Here is a 19575-nt window from a genome sequence, read left to right as displayed (position 1 = left end):
GGCTTTTTGTTTTAGAGTTCCAGGTTTCAATTTTAGAAGACATTTGATGAACTGACCAAAAAAAACCAGTAAAAAATGGCAGAAAAAACAATTTTTAAATAGGTTTATAGCACTATCAGAGGTCCCAAAAGACACTCAATTGCAGATTAGTATTAGCTGGAGAGTAGGGAAAGCAGAAAGCAGAATGAGAGGTCAAGAACATGGACCATGGAATTATAAGATCAAGGTTCAAATTCACAGCTTTACCAGTTACTAGCTCTATAATCACAGTTAACTTTCCCACTAAAATAGAGATGTCCCCTTCTAAATAGGACAGAGTAAAATAATTAGTGCAAAATTCCTTATTAGACCTCAATACATTTCCCATTTTCTATGGTCTCATTGAGCCGAAGATGGCTTTCCTCAAACAATTCAGCCCTCATTTGGCACCCAAAAAGGTTCTCAGTAAGCCCAGACAAGACATTTTTCCCTCTGGAATAAAATGAGGCAGTTTCTGCCAAACATAGTCATATTCCCTGTTGGACAAGTGCAATGTGAGCCTACAGTCAAATTCCCTTGGGTGAGGGTGTGAAATAAATGCAGCCAAAAGCTCTTCTTTTCCTTCCCGCCTATCCTAAAAAAAGCAAGAATAAATTCCAGACCTACTAATTATTAAAAGACTCAGCTTCATAATCTTTGATCCAAAACTCCAGTATAGACTGTGGGAAGTTTAAATATATTAGGGCTGATCAAGGGAAAGACATATCAGAATAAAGCAGTATTTTAAAAGCTTTACTGCGTAGCACATGGACAGGTTTGCAAGAGTTCTGGGAATTCTCTCTGGAAAGAAGACCTTCCAGAGACAGTGGGGTGAGATCAGCACTCAGAAGAGGAATGGGGCAATGGAGAGGGGGCTTTTATGTGTAGAGTATGTTGCTCAGCAGCAAAATAGGGAGTCTCTGAGTTGGAGAGGTGCCAAGGTTAACAGCCATTTGAGGCCTTTGTAGCCATAAGGTTTGCCTTATCTATAGGTAGCATAATGGGTTCACTTTTGTGGGGCATGCAAAGCAGGCAGACTTGAAATCGCTTTAAAAAAATACTTATTTGGACTCTTTTTAAAGCAATTGGATACAGAAGAATTTGAATTTGGCTCTGGCAGGCTTTGAGCCAGCAGTCTTAGCTTGCTGTGAAGAAATAAATATAGGGGCCAATACACAGAGGTCATCTTTAACTAATTTATATAACCAAGACTCATACTTTCAGAACCTTTGTTTACAACTTTATTGTCTCCACTCAAGTCAGGGGCTGATAATATCAAAGGCAATGTAAAGACAATGATGATGATATTAATAATCATGATGGCTCCCTTAATTAGGTGAGGGCCTATAATGAATCTCCTAAGAAAGAGTTGGGAGCTTTAATCCCTTTATACTGCAAATAAGGAGACTAAGTCCCAAAGCAGTGAATGCATGGAGATTCAAACACATGAAATCTGTTTAAGTACAAAATCTGTATTTGTGTTCTATATACATTCTCTTCTTATCATGAGAATGAAGTTTTGTACGAAAATTAACTCAGATTTTCTGCAACTTTCTAAATAGCAATTCTGTTTTAGAAGGTGTTCTGTTCCTCTGAAAGACCATTACTTAACTTATTCATGCATACTAATGAGGTATTTTTGAAAATGTCTCATTGTCATTGAAATACTACTGGATTTTGTTAAATATGAAGAAAACATTAAGTAATTTTTATTTGTGTAAAAAATTAAAAATAGAGAAATAGTAACTATATATAAAGTCTCTTATTTCCTAAGAGGTGAAGATACAGCAAAGTGACTTAGCAAATGTTCAAATATTAAATATCATAGAGTTACTGAATAAGTCAGTAATTGTCTATTCTCAATTGTCTATTCAGAAGAAGTAATCAGTCAGAAAAAGTAATCAAATCTTATGGGGATTAAAAAAGCAAGCTATATAACACTTTTCCTGTAGTGTTTAATCTCACAGATTCCAAATGTCATTTTTCAAAATAGAAAATTGTGAAATAATTAATTTCAACATATGTCACAGTGAGACTTGCAGAAAAGCGGCAAAAATTTTACTTTAAAAAGAAGAGAGCAATGCCAGTGTCAACAAATGTATATATTTTCCAAGCACCAAATTCTGAGCATTTTACCAGAAAAAGTGAGCTAGACTTACAATTAAATTTCTATTGCTTTTACTGAACTTAAAAAATTCATTGAATTAAAAATAAATTCACGAGTCCCTCGTGAAGAAAGAGAGATAGATGAAAAAGGGAACTTTTTATAAGAATGCTAAGTACAACGTAGAAAAATGATAGAACATAACCATTTTGCAATCCTAAATGGGAATTCAGTTAAGGATCATCAGTGGATGCTAAAACTATTGGGTAAAAAATTGTTGGAGTTAGGCTGTTCATAAGCTTTCAAATCCCACACAGTAATTACCAATCACAAACGCAAAAATGTATAATGGAGGGATTTGACACCACCTCAATTATGTGGTCAAATTTAGGACCATCAGTTGTGGGAAAAAATGATATTATATGCTTCCTGATGTGACAAAAAGCATACAGCACCAACAATCTGGTAGTCTTGTCCAGAGGGGTTACCTAAATATAAAAATGAGGAAACGATTGACAAATTCAGTATCTCAGACATTTAAAAAGATGACTGGCTAAGACTTTCTAAAAGTTTTAGGTAGTCATAAATGGAGGAGTAAAGCTAAATGCCTTTGAAGAAAATGACAATTTTATCAAAGACGGTATTTCTCTGCATTAAAAAACAAAACAACAAAAAACACGTGCAGTGTTAAGAAATCTGTGCAAGAGGTTTTTCGTCTTAGCCAAGAATGGTTTGATAGCTTAAAGAAGAGAAATGTTGGTCATGACATATAACACCAAAATTCAGGGAAAACCTGCAAAAATTGATGTGAGAGGCACCAATATACAACAATTTTTCCCACCATTATTCAGAAATAAAATTAAAAAAAAATTGGGAGTCACTTGTACCTAATATAGATGAATCAGGTACTTCATTAATGCAAATAAGGAAACATGAGCAGAAAATAAATAATCAAATCATGTTATTATCCCTGTTTTCTGTACAACTTAAATCAAATTACTTCACTGGCTTAATTTGCACACTCTTCTCTCTGTCCCTGGGTGAATAATGTGTCATCTTATGGAATCTGAGGAAAGGCATGTTCACAGAGAAGTGGAACAAGGACCAATTATAAGCTTAATTGCGTGTCTAACAGGGAACATCAAGTATCATCAGGAATCTTGCCAGAATTCCACTAAAAAGCTTTGGATTAAGAGTCAGGAGACCTGAATTCTAGTCCCAGTTCTGCCATTAAGTAGCCACATGATCTGAATCAAATCACCTTTTACTTTTTAAGTGTTCTTATCTATAAATAGAGTACCCTGGTCCCCATTACTATAATTTTCTAACTTTACCATGTCTTAAATAGATAAGAAAATACATGTTCCAGTTAATTTTTCTTTACTTGTATTTTCTATGCAAACCCATCTAGATCTCTTCCTACACTGAGATCTCCCTTAGGAATTAGCTATTGCTTTCACAACTAGCTGTACAGAGGTACAGAGCCTCTGGATCAATTCTGGAGCCACTGACTGATTTCTACTTTCTCAGGAATGTATGGAGTCCTATTAACCATAAAAATGCTTTATTTCTAAGGTGTTAGAGTGGATTACACTATAGAAATAATTTGGCAAACATGTATGTTCAAAATTTAGAGTCAAAATATTGCCAAGTACATATTAAGCCCAATTGAGCATTGAATAAATTTTTTGTATCTTGTTCAAGAGATGGCTGTATCTTCTTCATTATTATATTTACTGAAATCTCACTTTTCTCTAGATTATTGTCCTTGTTTCTCAATGTCAAACAATCTTTATTACATTCCCTTACAACAGAATGTTAATGAACAGAGCTTTAAAATAACTGCTGTTTCACAGTTCCTGAATTTGGATGAGATATTTAGATTCTTTACTTCTAAGTTTTTAAGTTTACCTTTTTTAATTGACTAGAAGTTTTGGGATTTCTCAGTGATTGCATATTTTAGTCATAATTGTATGTGTCTTCTTTTGAACAGTTAGCTACATATATGTTTCCTATCTTTCATTAGATTGCGCAACACTGTCTGATTTTTTTAAAACTACAAACAACCTTCAAAAATTGATTTTCTTTTATAAAAACATAAATGTTTCCTTTATTTAAAAAAAAAACTCCTCTTTTTTTCCTGAAGTTATGATTCAGATTTTTTTTTTTTTAATTTTTTCTTCAACGTTTTTATTTATTTTTGGGACAGACAGAGACAGAGCATGAACAGGGGAGGGGCAAAGAGAGAGGGAGACACAGAATCAGAAACAGGCTCCAGGCTCTGAGCCATCAGCCCAGAGCCTGACGCAGGGCTCGAACTCACGAACCGCGAGATCGTGACCTGGCTGAAGTCGGACGCTTAACCGACTGCGCCACCCAGGCACCCCATGATTCAGATCTTTTTAAAGGAAGTCATTATTTTAAAAATTAGCTAAGTATTAATATTACTAAATTGGAATTTTTTGCAAGTTTAATACATTTTTAATTGAAAGACTGTTTTTGTATTTTAATACATTTTCTAAGCATTAAATGGTTTGAAGAGTAGTTCCATAATTTGTATAAAAGAAATCAAATAAAATTCTTTGTCTAGTATTTTTTTAAACTAAATTAACTAGTTAGCAATAAAAATGTTCATTTTTCTGTAAAGTGAGAAAACTTAGGGATAGTATAAAGGACTATCACATATACTATCACATAGTATAAAGGACATTTTCACATTTCAGCTGTAAATATCAAGCAATAACTTCTTATTACTAATAAGCAAGATCTTTTAATAATGTCACTCCTAATTCATAATTCTATTGCTTATAACTGCTCAGAACATTTGATATTATCTTATCTTCAAAATGTATCAATAGAGAATCCTTAGATAGACTTGATAACATTCACAGATGGAAACCACTTTCAATAATTTTAGCATTGAATATTTTGTTCCAGATGCAGTTTTCCAATGTGTTATTCTACAAGAAGGTGAACACCTTTCAATATTACAATCCAAGTAAAAATTCACCTTGTAAAGGGTGTCTAAATACTTTGTTTTTTCTTTTTTGCCAGAGATAAGTCAGGTGCATTTTGTTTTATGTTACCATCCTCCAAATGTATCTTATACATTTGTGTATAATGTGATGTTTCCGTGTTTTGGTAAAACAATAGCAACCACAGACAACTGGCATTACCTAGCTTATAAAGCATACCTTTTAGCAATGTGTTCCTTTCCCCTGGGCATAGCTGCAAAACTATACATCAAAGTTTACTTCTTTCATGTGTCAAATTCCTTGATTGCAAATAAAAAAGTTGTGGGGTTTTTTTTCCTAGTAGAAAAAGTAGATGTTTCCTTAAAATGAAGGAAATGTAATTAATTTTCACAATTCTTTGGCTATTGATGATGGAAGAAGCTGGAATTTAGAATCCAGTGTTCTCTTTCCAATTCTCTTATTCTCCACAATGGCAGATATTTGATGTAGCAAGAAATAACCAATCTGTCTTGTTCACAAGGAGGGACCCACACAGTAGGTGCAGTCAGTGAACTGCAGGATGGCTTTATCCCTTTTTCCCTTGCTGCATATTTTATTGCCTTTAATGTGTAGCTTCATCCCTTGTTAAATGCATACTCCAGGCAATTTGACAGATGGGATGGATTTTTTCTTTTTTTTGGTGTTTATATGGTATTTTCAAAGCAAGAACAAATCTGCCTTTTCAAATAGTCTCTAGTTAGAACTCCGTAAAACTGCACATGATTCTGTTTTGTGGGGGGAGAGGGGAGGGGTGTTTTTTGATTAAATGGGAATTCAATATATTGGAACTTCATAGTTTCCCCCCGCCGAAAGAAAACCCAGCCAATACATCACAAATATCAAACTATTCTATTGATAATTTAAAAAGATAAATAAAAATATGGCCCTATATATTCTGAGAAAAGTAATAAAGCTGCCAGTAAATATATATCCCAGGTGACTGCCAGAGGCAGTTGATAATGCATTAAGCACTACAGGAACGTAAGGATGCAGGATGATTAAAAAGTGGTTGACATAATGATATATCGCATGTTGACTTAAATTCCTCCTGGGAACTATTTTTATACTACCCTTACATCAGAGCTGCCATAAATTAATAATCATCAAATTGATTAACAGCTTTTATTTAACCTTTTCTGTATTCATGAGCGTGAAATTATAGTAAGAGTTCATATTTATAATTGTAGAGTCTGTTTATTTAGTGTCTTCTAAGGAAATATAAAGCCCCACATGAAATATGTAAAACCAGACTCTTCAATACAGGGGCTTACAGTGATACATCAAGTCTTGGTTTGTAATTTCCAAACTCCTTAACTTAGAGCTTCCATGGAAAACCTCCTTTGTAATGGTAATTGATCTAGAAAAAGCAATTCTGTAAAATATGGTTATTTTTCACATAACATGTATTAATGGACGTGCTATAAGGATCCTCTGAACTTACTCCTGCTCATATGGTACAGGATAGACCAAGAGTAACAGTGAAGAACAGTGAAAGAAAAGAGAGCCACTTAATTGAAGGCCATGTGAGTAAATGAAACATCTAAGAAGAAAACCTGGCAATAAAGGAGTTAGCTGGCAAGAAGATGGTGGCGGGAAAGAAAAAGGAAGAGAGCATTAATGGCTGAAATAATAAAAATCTCTTAGAAAAAAGTATTTAAAATAGAAACTTAGGGGCACCTGGGTGGCTCAGTCGGTTGAGCGTCCAACTTCGGCTCAGGTCATGATCTCACAGTTCGTGGGTTTGAGCCCCGTGTCTGGCTCTGTGCTGACAGCTCAGAGCCTGGAGCCTGCTTCCGATTCTGTCTCCCTCTCTCTCTCTGCCCCTTCCCTGCTCATGCTCTCTCTCTCTCTCTCAAAAATAAATAATAAACATTTAAAAAATAAAATAAAATAGAAGCTTAGCACTTCCTATTCCTTTCCCCACTCTCTTCTCCGATGCTGTGAGGTGGCTGCCCAACCCAGATCCGGTTGTGGATGGAACCATTCATTCTCCCAGCTGCTGGAAGGCTGCCTGTTAATGGCTCACAGGTGCATTCCTCTCTGGCACTGCCTTTTACTGAAGTGGATTATCTTGCCCAGGTTATACTCCTCTGATAACTGGTGCATGCTGGTTTAAAATCCCAGCCACCTTTTCTCACTTTGGCATAATTATGAAGGGCTTCCCCAGCTCCAGTGCTACAAATAGGCTCTGTCGAAGCCTCTGTTACTACCTCACTGTAGTTAATTTCTCTTTCTACTCAACACTCCCCAATAATCCTTATCCTTATCCTTAGATCCCATTTCCAAGGAGCCCAATCTATGACACATTTGATTCCTTATTCTACAGAATTATAAAGTCCTCCACAGGTCCTCAACACTATCTTAACCGCCAGATTCCATGAACCCTTAAACCTTGTAGTTTTTATCTAACTGTTGATCATTGTCTTTCCCTTAGCATTCTTTATACTCTTGCTTACATGTAACTGCTTTACCCTGGTTATCCTCCTACTTCTTTAAGCATTTTCCATTTTTGCTTTTGGTTTTAACTCAAGTTTTTCTTTCAGTACTCCTCTTACTTTGCTTTGTACTTTTTCTTGGGAAATCTCATATACACTCTTGGCTTTAGTCCCCATCTTCATAGTAAAACCTTCTGAATCCAAATATTTAGCTCAGATCTCTGTCCTATATTTCAGAAACCCACTAGGTATTGGTCCCTGGATATTATATGGCTGCTCCCAATAGACATTCTTCTACCTCCATGATCCCCACCAGTTTACCCTTCACACTATGACCAGAGGTACCACATTCAATGCTTCAATGCTTCAATGCTTACTGCCACTGTCACTGTCCCATTGTTGTTGCTTTAAGAAGGACTTGTTCCATTTCTATTTCATAAACCTATGACTCTACACAGTTTTATAATGGTTATGAAATTTTATGATGTTCTCTCCATCCAATTTCTCTCATGCAAACTTTCTTGCTGGCAATACAGTAGAAAGGGAATGGTCCTTTGAGTCATATAGAAATAGACTGTGATGCTGATTATCCCTTTAGTTAACTGTGGTAACCGTGAAAAGTCACTTAACTAACTTCTCTGCAGCTCAGTTCCTCAACTCTCTTATAGAGATATCATGAGGGCTAAGTGAGAAAATGTGTGTATAAATGTACTTGGACTACATAAAAGTTACTCAATAAATGTCATGTTCTCTCCCTTCTGCCCTTCCTCTCCTCTCTAGGTTTATTGCTCCAGCTATGCTTTAAACAACTCAACTCAGTTTCTAAATTCCAGCTAAAAACTGCTCAACCAGACCACAGGTAGGAAGTGGGCTCTTCGTTCAGCACAGATAATTAGGTATAAAGTCAGATAGACATGGCAGCACTGGGAACTCATTCACCTGGCATCAGAACACCTCAGGGTGCAGAAGCCAGTTGCTGGTTCATGCAGAGATCCCCAGAGCAGCACACATCTGGCCAGGAGCCTGGGGTATGCACCTGGTCATAGTCTCTCTCTGCTTATCGTGGCCTTGACAGTCAAGTACGATTTGTATCAACTTCACTGCTTCCCTATAGCTTCCCTCTCCTATGATCACTATTTTGTGGCTTACCCCAGCATTTAGTGACTTCTTTCCTCTCATAATATTCAAAACCTTTTGACATCTAAGTTATATACAGATATTATAGGATTTAAAGAATGATGGCATCAATTTCATCTTTTATATTTTAAATATCTGTCCCTATAGATGCCATCTGTAATCTGTAACAGCTGTTTTTCAATTTTAGGTTATTCTCAAATAAACCATATTAAATTATTTTAAATTTCTAGCAAACATGACTGATACACTTTCAGTAAGATATTGACTTGGAGGTGGTTTAGGTTAGTTTTTTGTTTTTTGTTTTTGTTTTTGTTTTTGTTTTTGTAGTATAGGCTTACTACATTTTTAAGGGAACCAAATATATAAACCAAATAAAGGAATACATAATTATTTGTGAAAACAGTTGAAGAGGATTTATTTAAAAATAGCAAATCCTCATTGTACATTGAAATGATTTTATTTACAAAAATTCAGTAACATTATTGTATAATTTTTGTAAGTCTCTCTGCCATTTATAAGTATAGACCTCTGACTTCTCACCTCAAAAGAGACATGGCATCTTGAGTGATTCCTACATCTCCTGTTTCTCCCTATTCCAATCCATATGTCGCACAATTCTCAGGATTTGTGTTCCAAATTCATAGGCCTAAACGATCACTCCTTTGTGCAAGACGCACACACTCAAGAGAATGTGGATTTCATATTTTATTTATTGCTGTAACCCCAGCACTTAGAATAGGGTGAAGCTTGTAGTATATGCTCAATAAATATTGGTTGAATAAATAAATCCTATTTAAAAATAACATAAATTTGTCCTTTTTGGGGTATAATTTTCTAACGTTATATTTTCCTTTACAAACTATAAATGAAAACTTTTTTCAAAATAGTTTAGAATAGGTTAAGGTTTGAATACAAATTCTGCTTTAAATATGCTTTCCTTTGAAATAAATTTGTTTAATTTGGTTTATATTTATTGACTCAAACACGTTATTTTATTTTTGTTTTATTTTTATTTTGTTATTTATTGATTTTGGGGGTTTTTAATTCAAGTATAATTAATATACAATGTTATACTAGTTTCATTCAATATAATGACTCAACAATTCTACTCATTACTCAGTGCTCATCACAATAAGTGTACTCAATCTCCTTCACCAATTTTACCCATCCTCTTACCCACCTTCCCTCTGGCAACCACCAGTTTGTTCTCTATATTTAAGTCTGTTTCTTCTGTTTGTTTCTTTTTTCTTTATTTGCATATTATGTGCTTGCTATGCGTCATGTATTCTGTTGCTTCTTATGCCAATCTATTTCTTATACTGTTCTCAAATTTAAATTTTACATGAATAGCTCAAAGTTCCTCATTTATAAGGAATGGGTTCTGTCATTTTCATTTGCTGCTTCATTCCCAACACCTAGGCAATCTTATGAGGCAAATGCGATTATTATGTCTTTTTTTTTCAAATGAGGAAACAGAAACAATGGAAAATTAAAGAATGTGCTCTATTTTATACAGCTTTAAGTGGAAGTGCTGGACTTTAAAGTAGATAATTCAACTCCAGAACATGGACTTCAGCCACTAGACCCTGCAGCCTTCATGGCGTAGACATCTTTGTTACCCCTTGGTGCATATCTAACACCGTAACTTGAAAAGAATAGGGGACTCTAAATATCACATAAGATGAATAATGATAAGAAGAAAGCTTTAATTCCCAGTGATCTTCCTAAAACTTTGTGGCAACTAGCCAATAAAACATGGAGATAAATAAGAGAGAACCCAAGGACTTTTGGCAACTTATGTAGTGTCAAAAACTGAAACAAAAAACACCAATACTCTTCTCCCCATCTTGGCATTTTGTGGTACTTTTTTTCTGTTAACCCAGTAAGTCTCAGATGAGGTTTACTATCTCTCATTTATTTGACATCTCTTATCTATAAAATAACATTTTCAGGATAGCTGCTATAAAAGTATGAAATCATCTTTACGGGTGCTTGGGTGGCTTAGTCTGTTGTGTGTCCAACTCTTGATTTCGGTTCAGGTCATGATCCCAGGTCATGGGATTGAACCATGCACTGAGCTCTGCACTGAACGTAGAGCCTGCTTAAGATTCTCTCTGTCTCTCTGTCTCTCTCTCTGTTTCTCTCTCTCTTTCTGTCTCTCTCTCTCCCTCTGCCCCTCCCTCCAGCTTGCACTTGCTCTCTGCATATAAAATAAAAACAAATTTTTAAGTCTGAAATCATCTTTGTATTCCACATTAAATATAAAATGTTCCATAATTGTAAAAACTCTTTGATTATCACAAGTGAATTAAGATTAAAATAATAAAATAATTCAAGAAGACAGACTTCCTGTCATAATCTATAAGAAATTCCCAACTGCTTCTAAAGAAATAAATACCAACATAAATTATCTATAGAAGTATTATAGCAAAAAAAGAATTAATTCTACCAACAAAGAAAAAATGTATTTTCCCCATACACTAAAATCACACCTCAGGTGATGAAAATATTTGCAATATATATGAAAGAAAAAAGGGCTCGTATATATAATATAAAAAGATCAGTTACAAAGTGATAAGAAAAAGCCAACACAATACAAAGGTAGGCAAAAATCTCAATATACAAATTGCAGAGGAGCATGTGACTAATATACATATGAAACAATGGTTCATCTCTCTAGTAGTCAGGAAAGAATAACCTGAGGTAATTCAGATATTACTTTATATCCAGTAGAATGAGAAAAATAAGAAAACGGTGATTATGACTTATTTCTGAGTAGCAATGTGGGAAAGGATGTTAACATATCTGTGACACTATAAATCACTGTAGCTTTGAGTACAATATTCACCTATTAAATATAGAAAGTCATGTGCACCACATTATGGATAATGGTAAAAACTGGAATAAGCCCTATGCAGGTCAATTTTACAAATTCTACCAAAATTACAAAAAGGCATGACATTGTATATAGCAATTCCACTCTTCTTATGATAAGCTTGCATAGATGCAAAATAAGCTATGCATATGATCATTTAGAGTAGCTTTTTGTGATAGCAAAAGACTGGGAGTTATATAAATCCACACAAATGTGCTATTTAGGAGTTTTTAAAAAATGAAAATAAAATAAGCAAGTTTTCTAAAAACAAATATGAAATTATGTCTTATATTTTCTCCTTACTGGGGAAAAAATGCCATAATCTAAGGAAAAGAAAGAAAAAATATGTATGTGTGTATACATAGGCTTATTATATATTGGAGAGATATCTCTGGAAGTCTATATAAGAAACTGACAATACCAGTTACATTGATGTACAACAATGCTAATGTACTTAGTGCCAAGTGAACTGTATACTTAAACATGGTAAATTTTATGTTATGTGTATTTTATCACAATGAAATGATTTAAAATCTATGTCCTATATAAAAGTAAAATAATATAATTTAAAAATTATATATGTACAAATTTACAAATGTAAAGTGTATTTATGTCCTACCAAGCTTATATCTGGGTATGTTCCCCCTTGGAAACACAAGTAAATAAATGGGGATATATTCAAGTTAGCTCATATACCATTATACTAAGAGGGAAAAACTGGAAATAGAGTAAATCATCCCCGAGTAGGGGATTGTTTAATAAAATGTACCCAGATATTATAGAATCTAATACAACTGTTAAAAAGATTACATTATGAATGGATAAATAAACTACAGTACATCTGTACAATGAAATATTATTCAGTGCTAGAAAAAATTATCTATCAAGTCACAAAAAGATATTCAGGAAATATAAATGCATATTATTAAGTGAAAGAAGCCAATCTGAAAAGGCTACATACTGTTTGATTTCAACTATATGACATTCTAAAAAAGGTAAAACTGTAGTTATGTAAAAAGGTCAGCAGTTGTCAGGGATTAGGAGGGATGCAGGACAGAGGATTTTTAGGGGAGTGAAACTATTCTGTGTAATACTATAATGATGAATGTCATCATACATTTGTCCAAATCCACAGAATGTACAGCAGGAGTGAAGCCTAATGTAAACTATGGACTTTGGGTGATAATAATATGTCAACATTGATTGTAACAAATGTACCACTCTGGTGAGGTGTGTTGATGGTATGGGGGCTATGCATGTGCAGGGTCAGGTGATATATGGGAATTCTCTGTAGTTTCCACTTAATTTTGCTGTAAACCTAAAACTGCTCTAAAAAAACCCAAAAGTCTACTTTAGAAAAAATTCTAACAGAAAAAAGAAGAAGAAATGAAAAAAGACATTAATCTATGCTAGTTGACATGTAAAAGTTTCCACGATACACAAAAACAAGGCACACAAAGTGTTTTTTTGCAGCATCAATGCTTCTAGAGAGAGAAACTGGAAAACCCATGTAAATGTAAACATCTGCTTTAATGATTAAAAGAGCTGAGGAAGCAACAAAGCTAGTTACTTGGGTAAGTTTTCAAAGTGGGGAGAACCAAAAAGAAAGGAACTTTTGATGCCCAGCTCATCTCCTTTCTCTGGAAGCATTTGCCAATTCTATGATAGAATTTAGAGTCTGATAATCTGGGTTTAGTTTGATCAGAGGGCCACAACTGGGGAAAGACAGATAACAGCTTTGGGTGGTCTGGAAAGCCTAATGTAAACATTGGAGAATTGAGGAACCTTAAATGTATACTCCCCTTTGAGAGAGAGTCATTGGTATATTTTGATGCTTCGTGACACAGAACACTAGAGTTTTAGATAAAAATGTCTAAAACACAGAGCAAAATGTCCTGCCTTATCAACAAATTCATGAGGGGCAAGAATCATAGTAAACACTCCAAGATTTCAGTTGAAAATCCTAGAGGGCTATGCTTCAGAAAAGGAAGCAACCAGAGACAGACTGAAGCATTCAGCCTCTACTCATTTTAATCCCTGAAAAAAATTAGGTGGAATATTTTTTTCTGCTTTACTTGCCAGGATATTATCACCTGGTGACTCTAAAAGTTTTCATACTCCATGTCTGGCATTTAATAAAAAATTACTTAAAAAGGTAGGTTCATAATGGCCAAAGTATAAGGGAATAAACAGACACTAAAAATAGATTTGCAGGTGATCACGGTATTATGGACAAGAACTTCAGAATAACTACAATTGATATGTTCATGAACACAGTGGAAAAGATGGACATGATAGATCAGATGAATAGAAATAAAATTTCTCCAGATAATTAGAATTTATAAAAGCAGATCCAATAGATGTTCTGTAATTGAAAAACATAATCTCTGAAGTTCAGAATTTAACAAATATTTTAAAAATCATATTAGAGGGCGCCTGGGTGGCTCAGTCGGTTGAGCATCCGACTTCGGCTCAGGTCATGATCTCATCACAGTGAGTTCGAGCCCTGTGACAGGCTGTGTGCTGACAGCTTGGAGCCTGGAGCCTGCTTCCGATTCTGTGTCTCCCTCTCTCGCTGTCCCTCTCCCCCTCACGCTCTGTCTCTTTCTCTCAAAAATAAATAAACATTAAAAAATTAAAAAAAATCATATTAGAAATTGGATAATGAGCTGGAAAACAGATCAATAGACAGTACCCAATTAGAGAGAAAAAGAATATAAAATAAAGGATAGAGTACAAGAGAAATGTGGGCACAGTGGAGAGACCTATATAACTAAAGTCCCATAAAGAAGAAAGAAAGAATGAGATTGGAACAGTACTTACAAAGATGATGACTAAGTATATTACAAATTTGATGAAAAGCTCTAGCCCAGGAAAATCTGTAAACTATGGGAAAAAGACTGAAAAGAAAACCACCCCTGGGTGTATCATAATCAAATTGCTGAAAATAAAAAAAAAAAAATGAAGAGAAAATCTTAAAAGGCTATAACAACAACCCAAACCAGCTCAATTAAAAATTAGGCAAAGGATTTGAACTGACATTTATCCAAAGATGTACAAAAGGCAATAAGCACATGAAAAGATGCTCATTAAAGCACTCATTAAAGGATAAATGGAAATTGAAACTACAATAAGATATCATTTCATATCCATTAAGATGGCTACCATCACACGCACACACAGGCACACTCACACACACTCACACACAAACAGGTGTTAGCTCAGATGTAGAAAAACTGGCTTGCTTTTTGCACCATTGGTGGGAATGTAAAATGGTGCAGCCACTATGGAAAACAATACGGCAATTCCTCAGAAAACTAAAAACAGAATTATCATATAATCCAGCAATTCCACTTCTGGATATATACCCAAAAAGTATTGAAGGCTTGGGTTTAAAGAGATACTTGCACACCTATGTTCATAGCAGCAATAATCACAATAGTCAAAAAGTGGAAGCGACCCAAGTATTCATCAACAGATGAATGGGTAAACAATATGTGGTATATACGTGAAATGGAATATTATTCCATATTAAAAGGAAGAGGATTCTGACATATGCTACAACATGTGCAAAACTGAAGGACATTAATGTTGAATGAAATAAGCCAATCACAAAAGTACAAATACCATAGGATCCCACTTATATGAAGTTTCTAGAGTAGTCAAATTCAGATAAAGTAGAATGGTGGCTTCCAGGGGCTACAAGACATGTAGGAAGAAATGAAAGACAGACATGTTAGAATTGTTGTGAGAACGGCAGTCATGTGAGAGCAAAGAAGGAACACAGGAGAAGGACTGGGTTTTTCCTGACAGTGGCAAATGGAGTATTTGTCAGCCTACAATGGGAAATCATTTATGAGATTACTACATGAAATAATAATGGGCCATATATAATTGATAGGATTACCCTGTAAGAAAGAGTTCTTCAACCAAAATACATTAAGTTGAATTAGCTATTCAAATCAGAAGTTTCAGGGAGTTATGATGATACTCTGAGAATAAGCAAATCTGAGTTAAAAATATGAGACTATGCAAGACAAATCTGAAAAACATAATTCTATTATTGGGATTGATATATGAAGGAGATAAGGTAAAGAATAAAGGTGCTATATTGGAAAGGATTCACAAATTCATCTGGCCTCCAAAGTTGGATTATCTCCATGGGGTTCCTAAGCACTGACAGATATCTAAAAGTTTTTTCTCATTCAGTCATCCTCCTCCAAGGCGTCTCAGCAGCGTTTGACATGGCTAACCTCTATGAATATTTCTGCTTTTGTTTCTTTAAAAAACAGAACAAAATACTGGAAGCCAGTTTTCCTCTTACTGCTGACCACTGCTCAGTTTTTGTGGCTGATTCCTCTTTCTCTAAGCAGAATTTTGATGACTGAATATTGATCCTAGGAACTATACCTATGGTAATATTCCCCTTCCACTGTGTACATGTTTTCTGCCTGGTGAAATCCTGGTGGCTTCAACCACTGAGTCTATTCAGAGAAATCTTCTAGTCCTACCTCCAGTTCTGCATTTCCACCAACCCTGAGATGTCCCCATTTTGCTATATGCTCCAGGCACCTGAACTTCACATTCTGAACTAAAGTTACCATTTTAACATCTTTTACTGAAGGTAAACTCCTCTTCTCTTAATGCTCCAGATTTCAAATAATGGGGTCACTATGCATCCAAATGAAGTTCCTATAGAATCCAGTGAAGAAGGTATTGTTTCAAATCAAAGTCCTCCTCTCTCTCTCTAATGCCATCACTTTAGTTTGAGTCCTAAGTTCCCCAGCAAGTGTCAGTTTCCTGGGCTCCCACCACCAGACTCTCATCTTCCAGATGTTTTTCTTTTTAAAAATAATTCTTTTAAGTTCTTTAATTCCTTTTAAATTATAGTCTTCTTCATTTCCTTCTGAGCTGAAATTGATGCTAACTATTACCAAGGCATTTCTAAACCCATTTTCAGAATTTTCTCTAATTTAATACAAAGACAGCCCAACTGAACTATTCAAAAGTCTGAATTTTGAATTTCAAAATTCTTACACCTTATAGTGTAAGCTTGTATCACTGTATGACATCCTAAGATAAAAAGTCTAAGTTTATAAACCAGATTCATTAGGCTTTCATTCATGCTTTTTTATCTCTGAAGTGTTTTTTGAGTTATTGTTTAGCATTCTTCTTATCAAAATATGTGGTTTCAATTGTATAAACATTTGATATAATTTGTATGTGAGGTGTTTATCCACCATGATTTATCATTTATAAAGCCTTAACAAAAAGGCTGAAAGGGAAGAAATTTTTTTGGCTTATATAATTCTTTAGGAATCTGTACTGTTAAGCAATTGAAATATAATTTTAAATGATGTCTGTAATTATAGAAATTTCTACTACTATAGGATTTTAAATTAAAATACATATATAATTTCTAAAAGTTTTGATTGTGGATACTGCCATAATTTCTTATAGATTTTTCTTTGCAGATATATCTTAATCACCATCCATTGAAAAATATCTGTTAAATTAAGAACTAATTATATTATTATCCTGAAAAATACATGTATATTATGTATTTATGTGCATATAAATATGTTTATGTGTGTGTATATGTGTAATTTTAACATGTAAAATCAGTTTCTAAGTGCAGACTTAGTTCCTTAATCCGTACCAATGAAAGACTTGATGCAAATACTTTCTAAAATGAGTTTAGTTTTAACATTTTCTGATTCTATTACAATCTCCAAGATGCATTTCAGGAGAAAGAATCAGCTTCAAACACTTTAATATGGAACAATGAGATTTTCAAAGATTCTTGTTGCCATTCAAATAATCTTATTTACCCTTTCCACATTCTTAAGTCTTTTTTAAAATCCATTCATCCAAACATTACATGCTTTTATCATTGAACCTCCTATTTCATTTCTTGAAAATGTCAGTGAGTACTGATGAAGGGAAAGTTCCTGCTTTATGTCTGGATTTCATTTGATATCACCTTGAACTTTTAAAATGTAACCTTCAAAAGTGAATGTAACTTCATTCTCTTTCTTAAAAGCATGATTGTATTATAATTCCTATTAATGGTTTAGGAGAGGAATTAATACATTTATACAGTGGTTGAATGTGTTGCAAGATACAGGGAGATTATCAGTCTTTTCAGAAAGGAATATATTGTTGAATTAGGTCTCTAAAAATAAGACCTAGGAAAAGATACAATATTTAAACTCATCTTTTTGACCAAAATCACTTCATTATTATTGACCAAAAATCTGTTTCCTGAAATCCATAGTTACCAATTTTCTTCCTAACTATTTTTGTGATGTAATATAGTTAACACAAATACTACTAAATATGAATTTAAAATTACAAGGCTATTTGTAATTATAGAGTAAAATTCCCAGAACACTACTGAACTCTATATACTTAAGCATAGTAAAATAACATAGTATCTACTTGCTAGTTATTCCTGTCTCTGCAGACTTCTAGGTTGTGACCACTTTGACTTGCATTTTTTTCATGTAGCGGGCTCCTTTAAAAAAAAAAAAAGAAAATTTAAAAAATTTTAATTAAGTGTACTTATAAATTGACAAATGCATCTAAATGAACATAATAAGCAAGAATGGAATGTGAAGAGCTTAATCAGATGTTTTTCTAATTGTCAGATTACACATCTTAAATCAGAATAATTCCACAAACACTACCATTTTAAATATTTGAGCTTTGAATATATAAATTCAGTGTGGAACAAAGAATGATAATATTGTCCAATATTCCTTCTAAAAACAATTCTGTTTCTGCGAGGAAAATTCTTTGTATAGTGATTTTCTTCCTTGTGTGTTTGATTCCTAATAACTACATAATAAATGTGAAATGTTATTTTTACCTTGTTTTTAAAAATTACAGAAACAGAATTTCTTTTAAAATATTTCATAATTTAGATTCTTACAGGTAAGAGTTGCCTTTCCTCTAATTATTTTGAATGAATAAAGTTTTATGTTCTCACTATTACACCTTCAACCCTGATTTGGTAATTCCCAGTGATCATTAAAACAAAGTGCTTTGACACTGGCACTTATTACGTGTGTGGATATTCATAGCTTAATGTGTTTGATATAGTACAATGAAAATAACCCAGCCTAGAATACCCATATGCATTTGTAATAATCACATTTATTTTTTTAAAGTGACTTTAATGAGATTAATGCACATACGCACATTTATTTAGTATTGTAGTTTGCACTCGATATGTTACAACCTATGGTTGACAGGGGAAATAAAGAAGAAAATGACACCTTGAAATTATTTGTTTGAATACTTAATGTAAAGGCTTCATATTTATAAAACCCAAGAATTTTGATATAATTATTAAATGTGTAAGTCAGGACTATAAGGCGATGAGGGAACCTAAGGCAAGCTGAAAGGCCTCAAAGGCTCTACCCCTTACCCCCAGGTGGGATATGTGTGATATTCCTGGCTGCCCAAGAACAAAGGAAAGGAGAAAAACAAATGGCTAAGTGGTAGAGATCATAGTCCTGCAGGACTTAAGTCTCCATCACCCCTCCATAGTGATGTGGGAAACCAAAGTAGAAGGAAATGGCAGACAAAACGAAATTTCCTTCTAACCTGCAGCCCATTGACAAACACTTGAGGCTGGCAGAATAAAACATTTCTCCTGGAACTCCCTACTGTCTTAATGCTAATACTTTGCTAGAGGGAAAAAATAACCCTAAGCTAGACAATAGCTAAGCCTCCACTATACAGGGAGTCTTGTCTAGCATATGAAAATATCACTGAAAACTTCCCCTGGACTTTACCTCCCCCAACAACCAGTGTCTCCTCATGGTCCGAGGGCAGCTCTTCCAACTTACAGGTCCTATCCCCGTGCTTCAATAAAATCACCTTTTTGCACCAATGACATCTTCAAGAATTCTTTCTTGGCTATCAGCTCCAGACCCCATGAACCCCACAAACCCCACTGTCACCCCAAAAACCTCATCATATGGA

At 34.3% G+C, this 19575-nt stretch overlaps 1 protein-coding gene across 4 annotated transcripts in view; it reads right to left on the bottom strand.

Annotated features, from left to right (window-relative positions):
- Positions 1-19575, bottom strand: part of LRRC7 (leucine rich repeat containing 7) — a 553650-nt gene that overhangs the window by 390583 nt on the left and 143492 nt on the right. The window contains exon 2 of one of the 4 annotated variants that reach the window (XM_043575240.1): positions 18025-18100. The exons of the other annotated variants lie outside the window; for them this stretch is intronic. Within the exon in view, the coding sequence (XP_043431175.1) occupies position 18025 (1 nt within the window). The 5' untranslated portion in view covers positions 18026-18100. The remainder of the gene's footprint in view (positions 1-18024; positions 18101-19575) is intronic. 4 annotated transcript variants of the gene reach the window in all.

Source organism: Prionailurus bengalensis, chromosome C1 (assembly GCF_016509475.1).
Source record: "Prionailurus bengalensis isolate Pbe53 chromosome C1, Fcat_Pben_1.1_paternal_pri, whole genome shotgun sequence".
Lineage (NCBI taxonomy): Eukaryota > Metazoa > Chordata > Mammalia > Carnivora > Felidae > Prionailurus > Prionailurus bengalensis.
The sequence above is the reverse complement of the archived record's forward strand: the minus strand, read 5'-3'. Positions and strand labels throughout refer to the sequence as shown.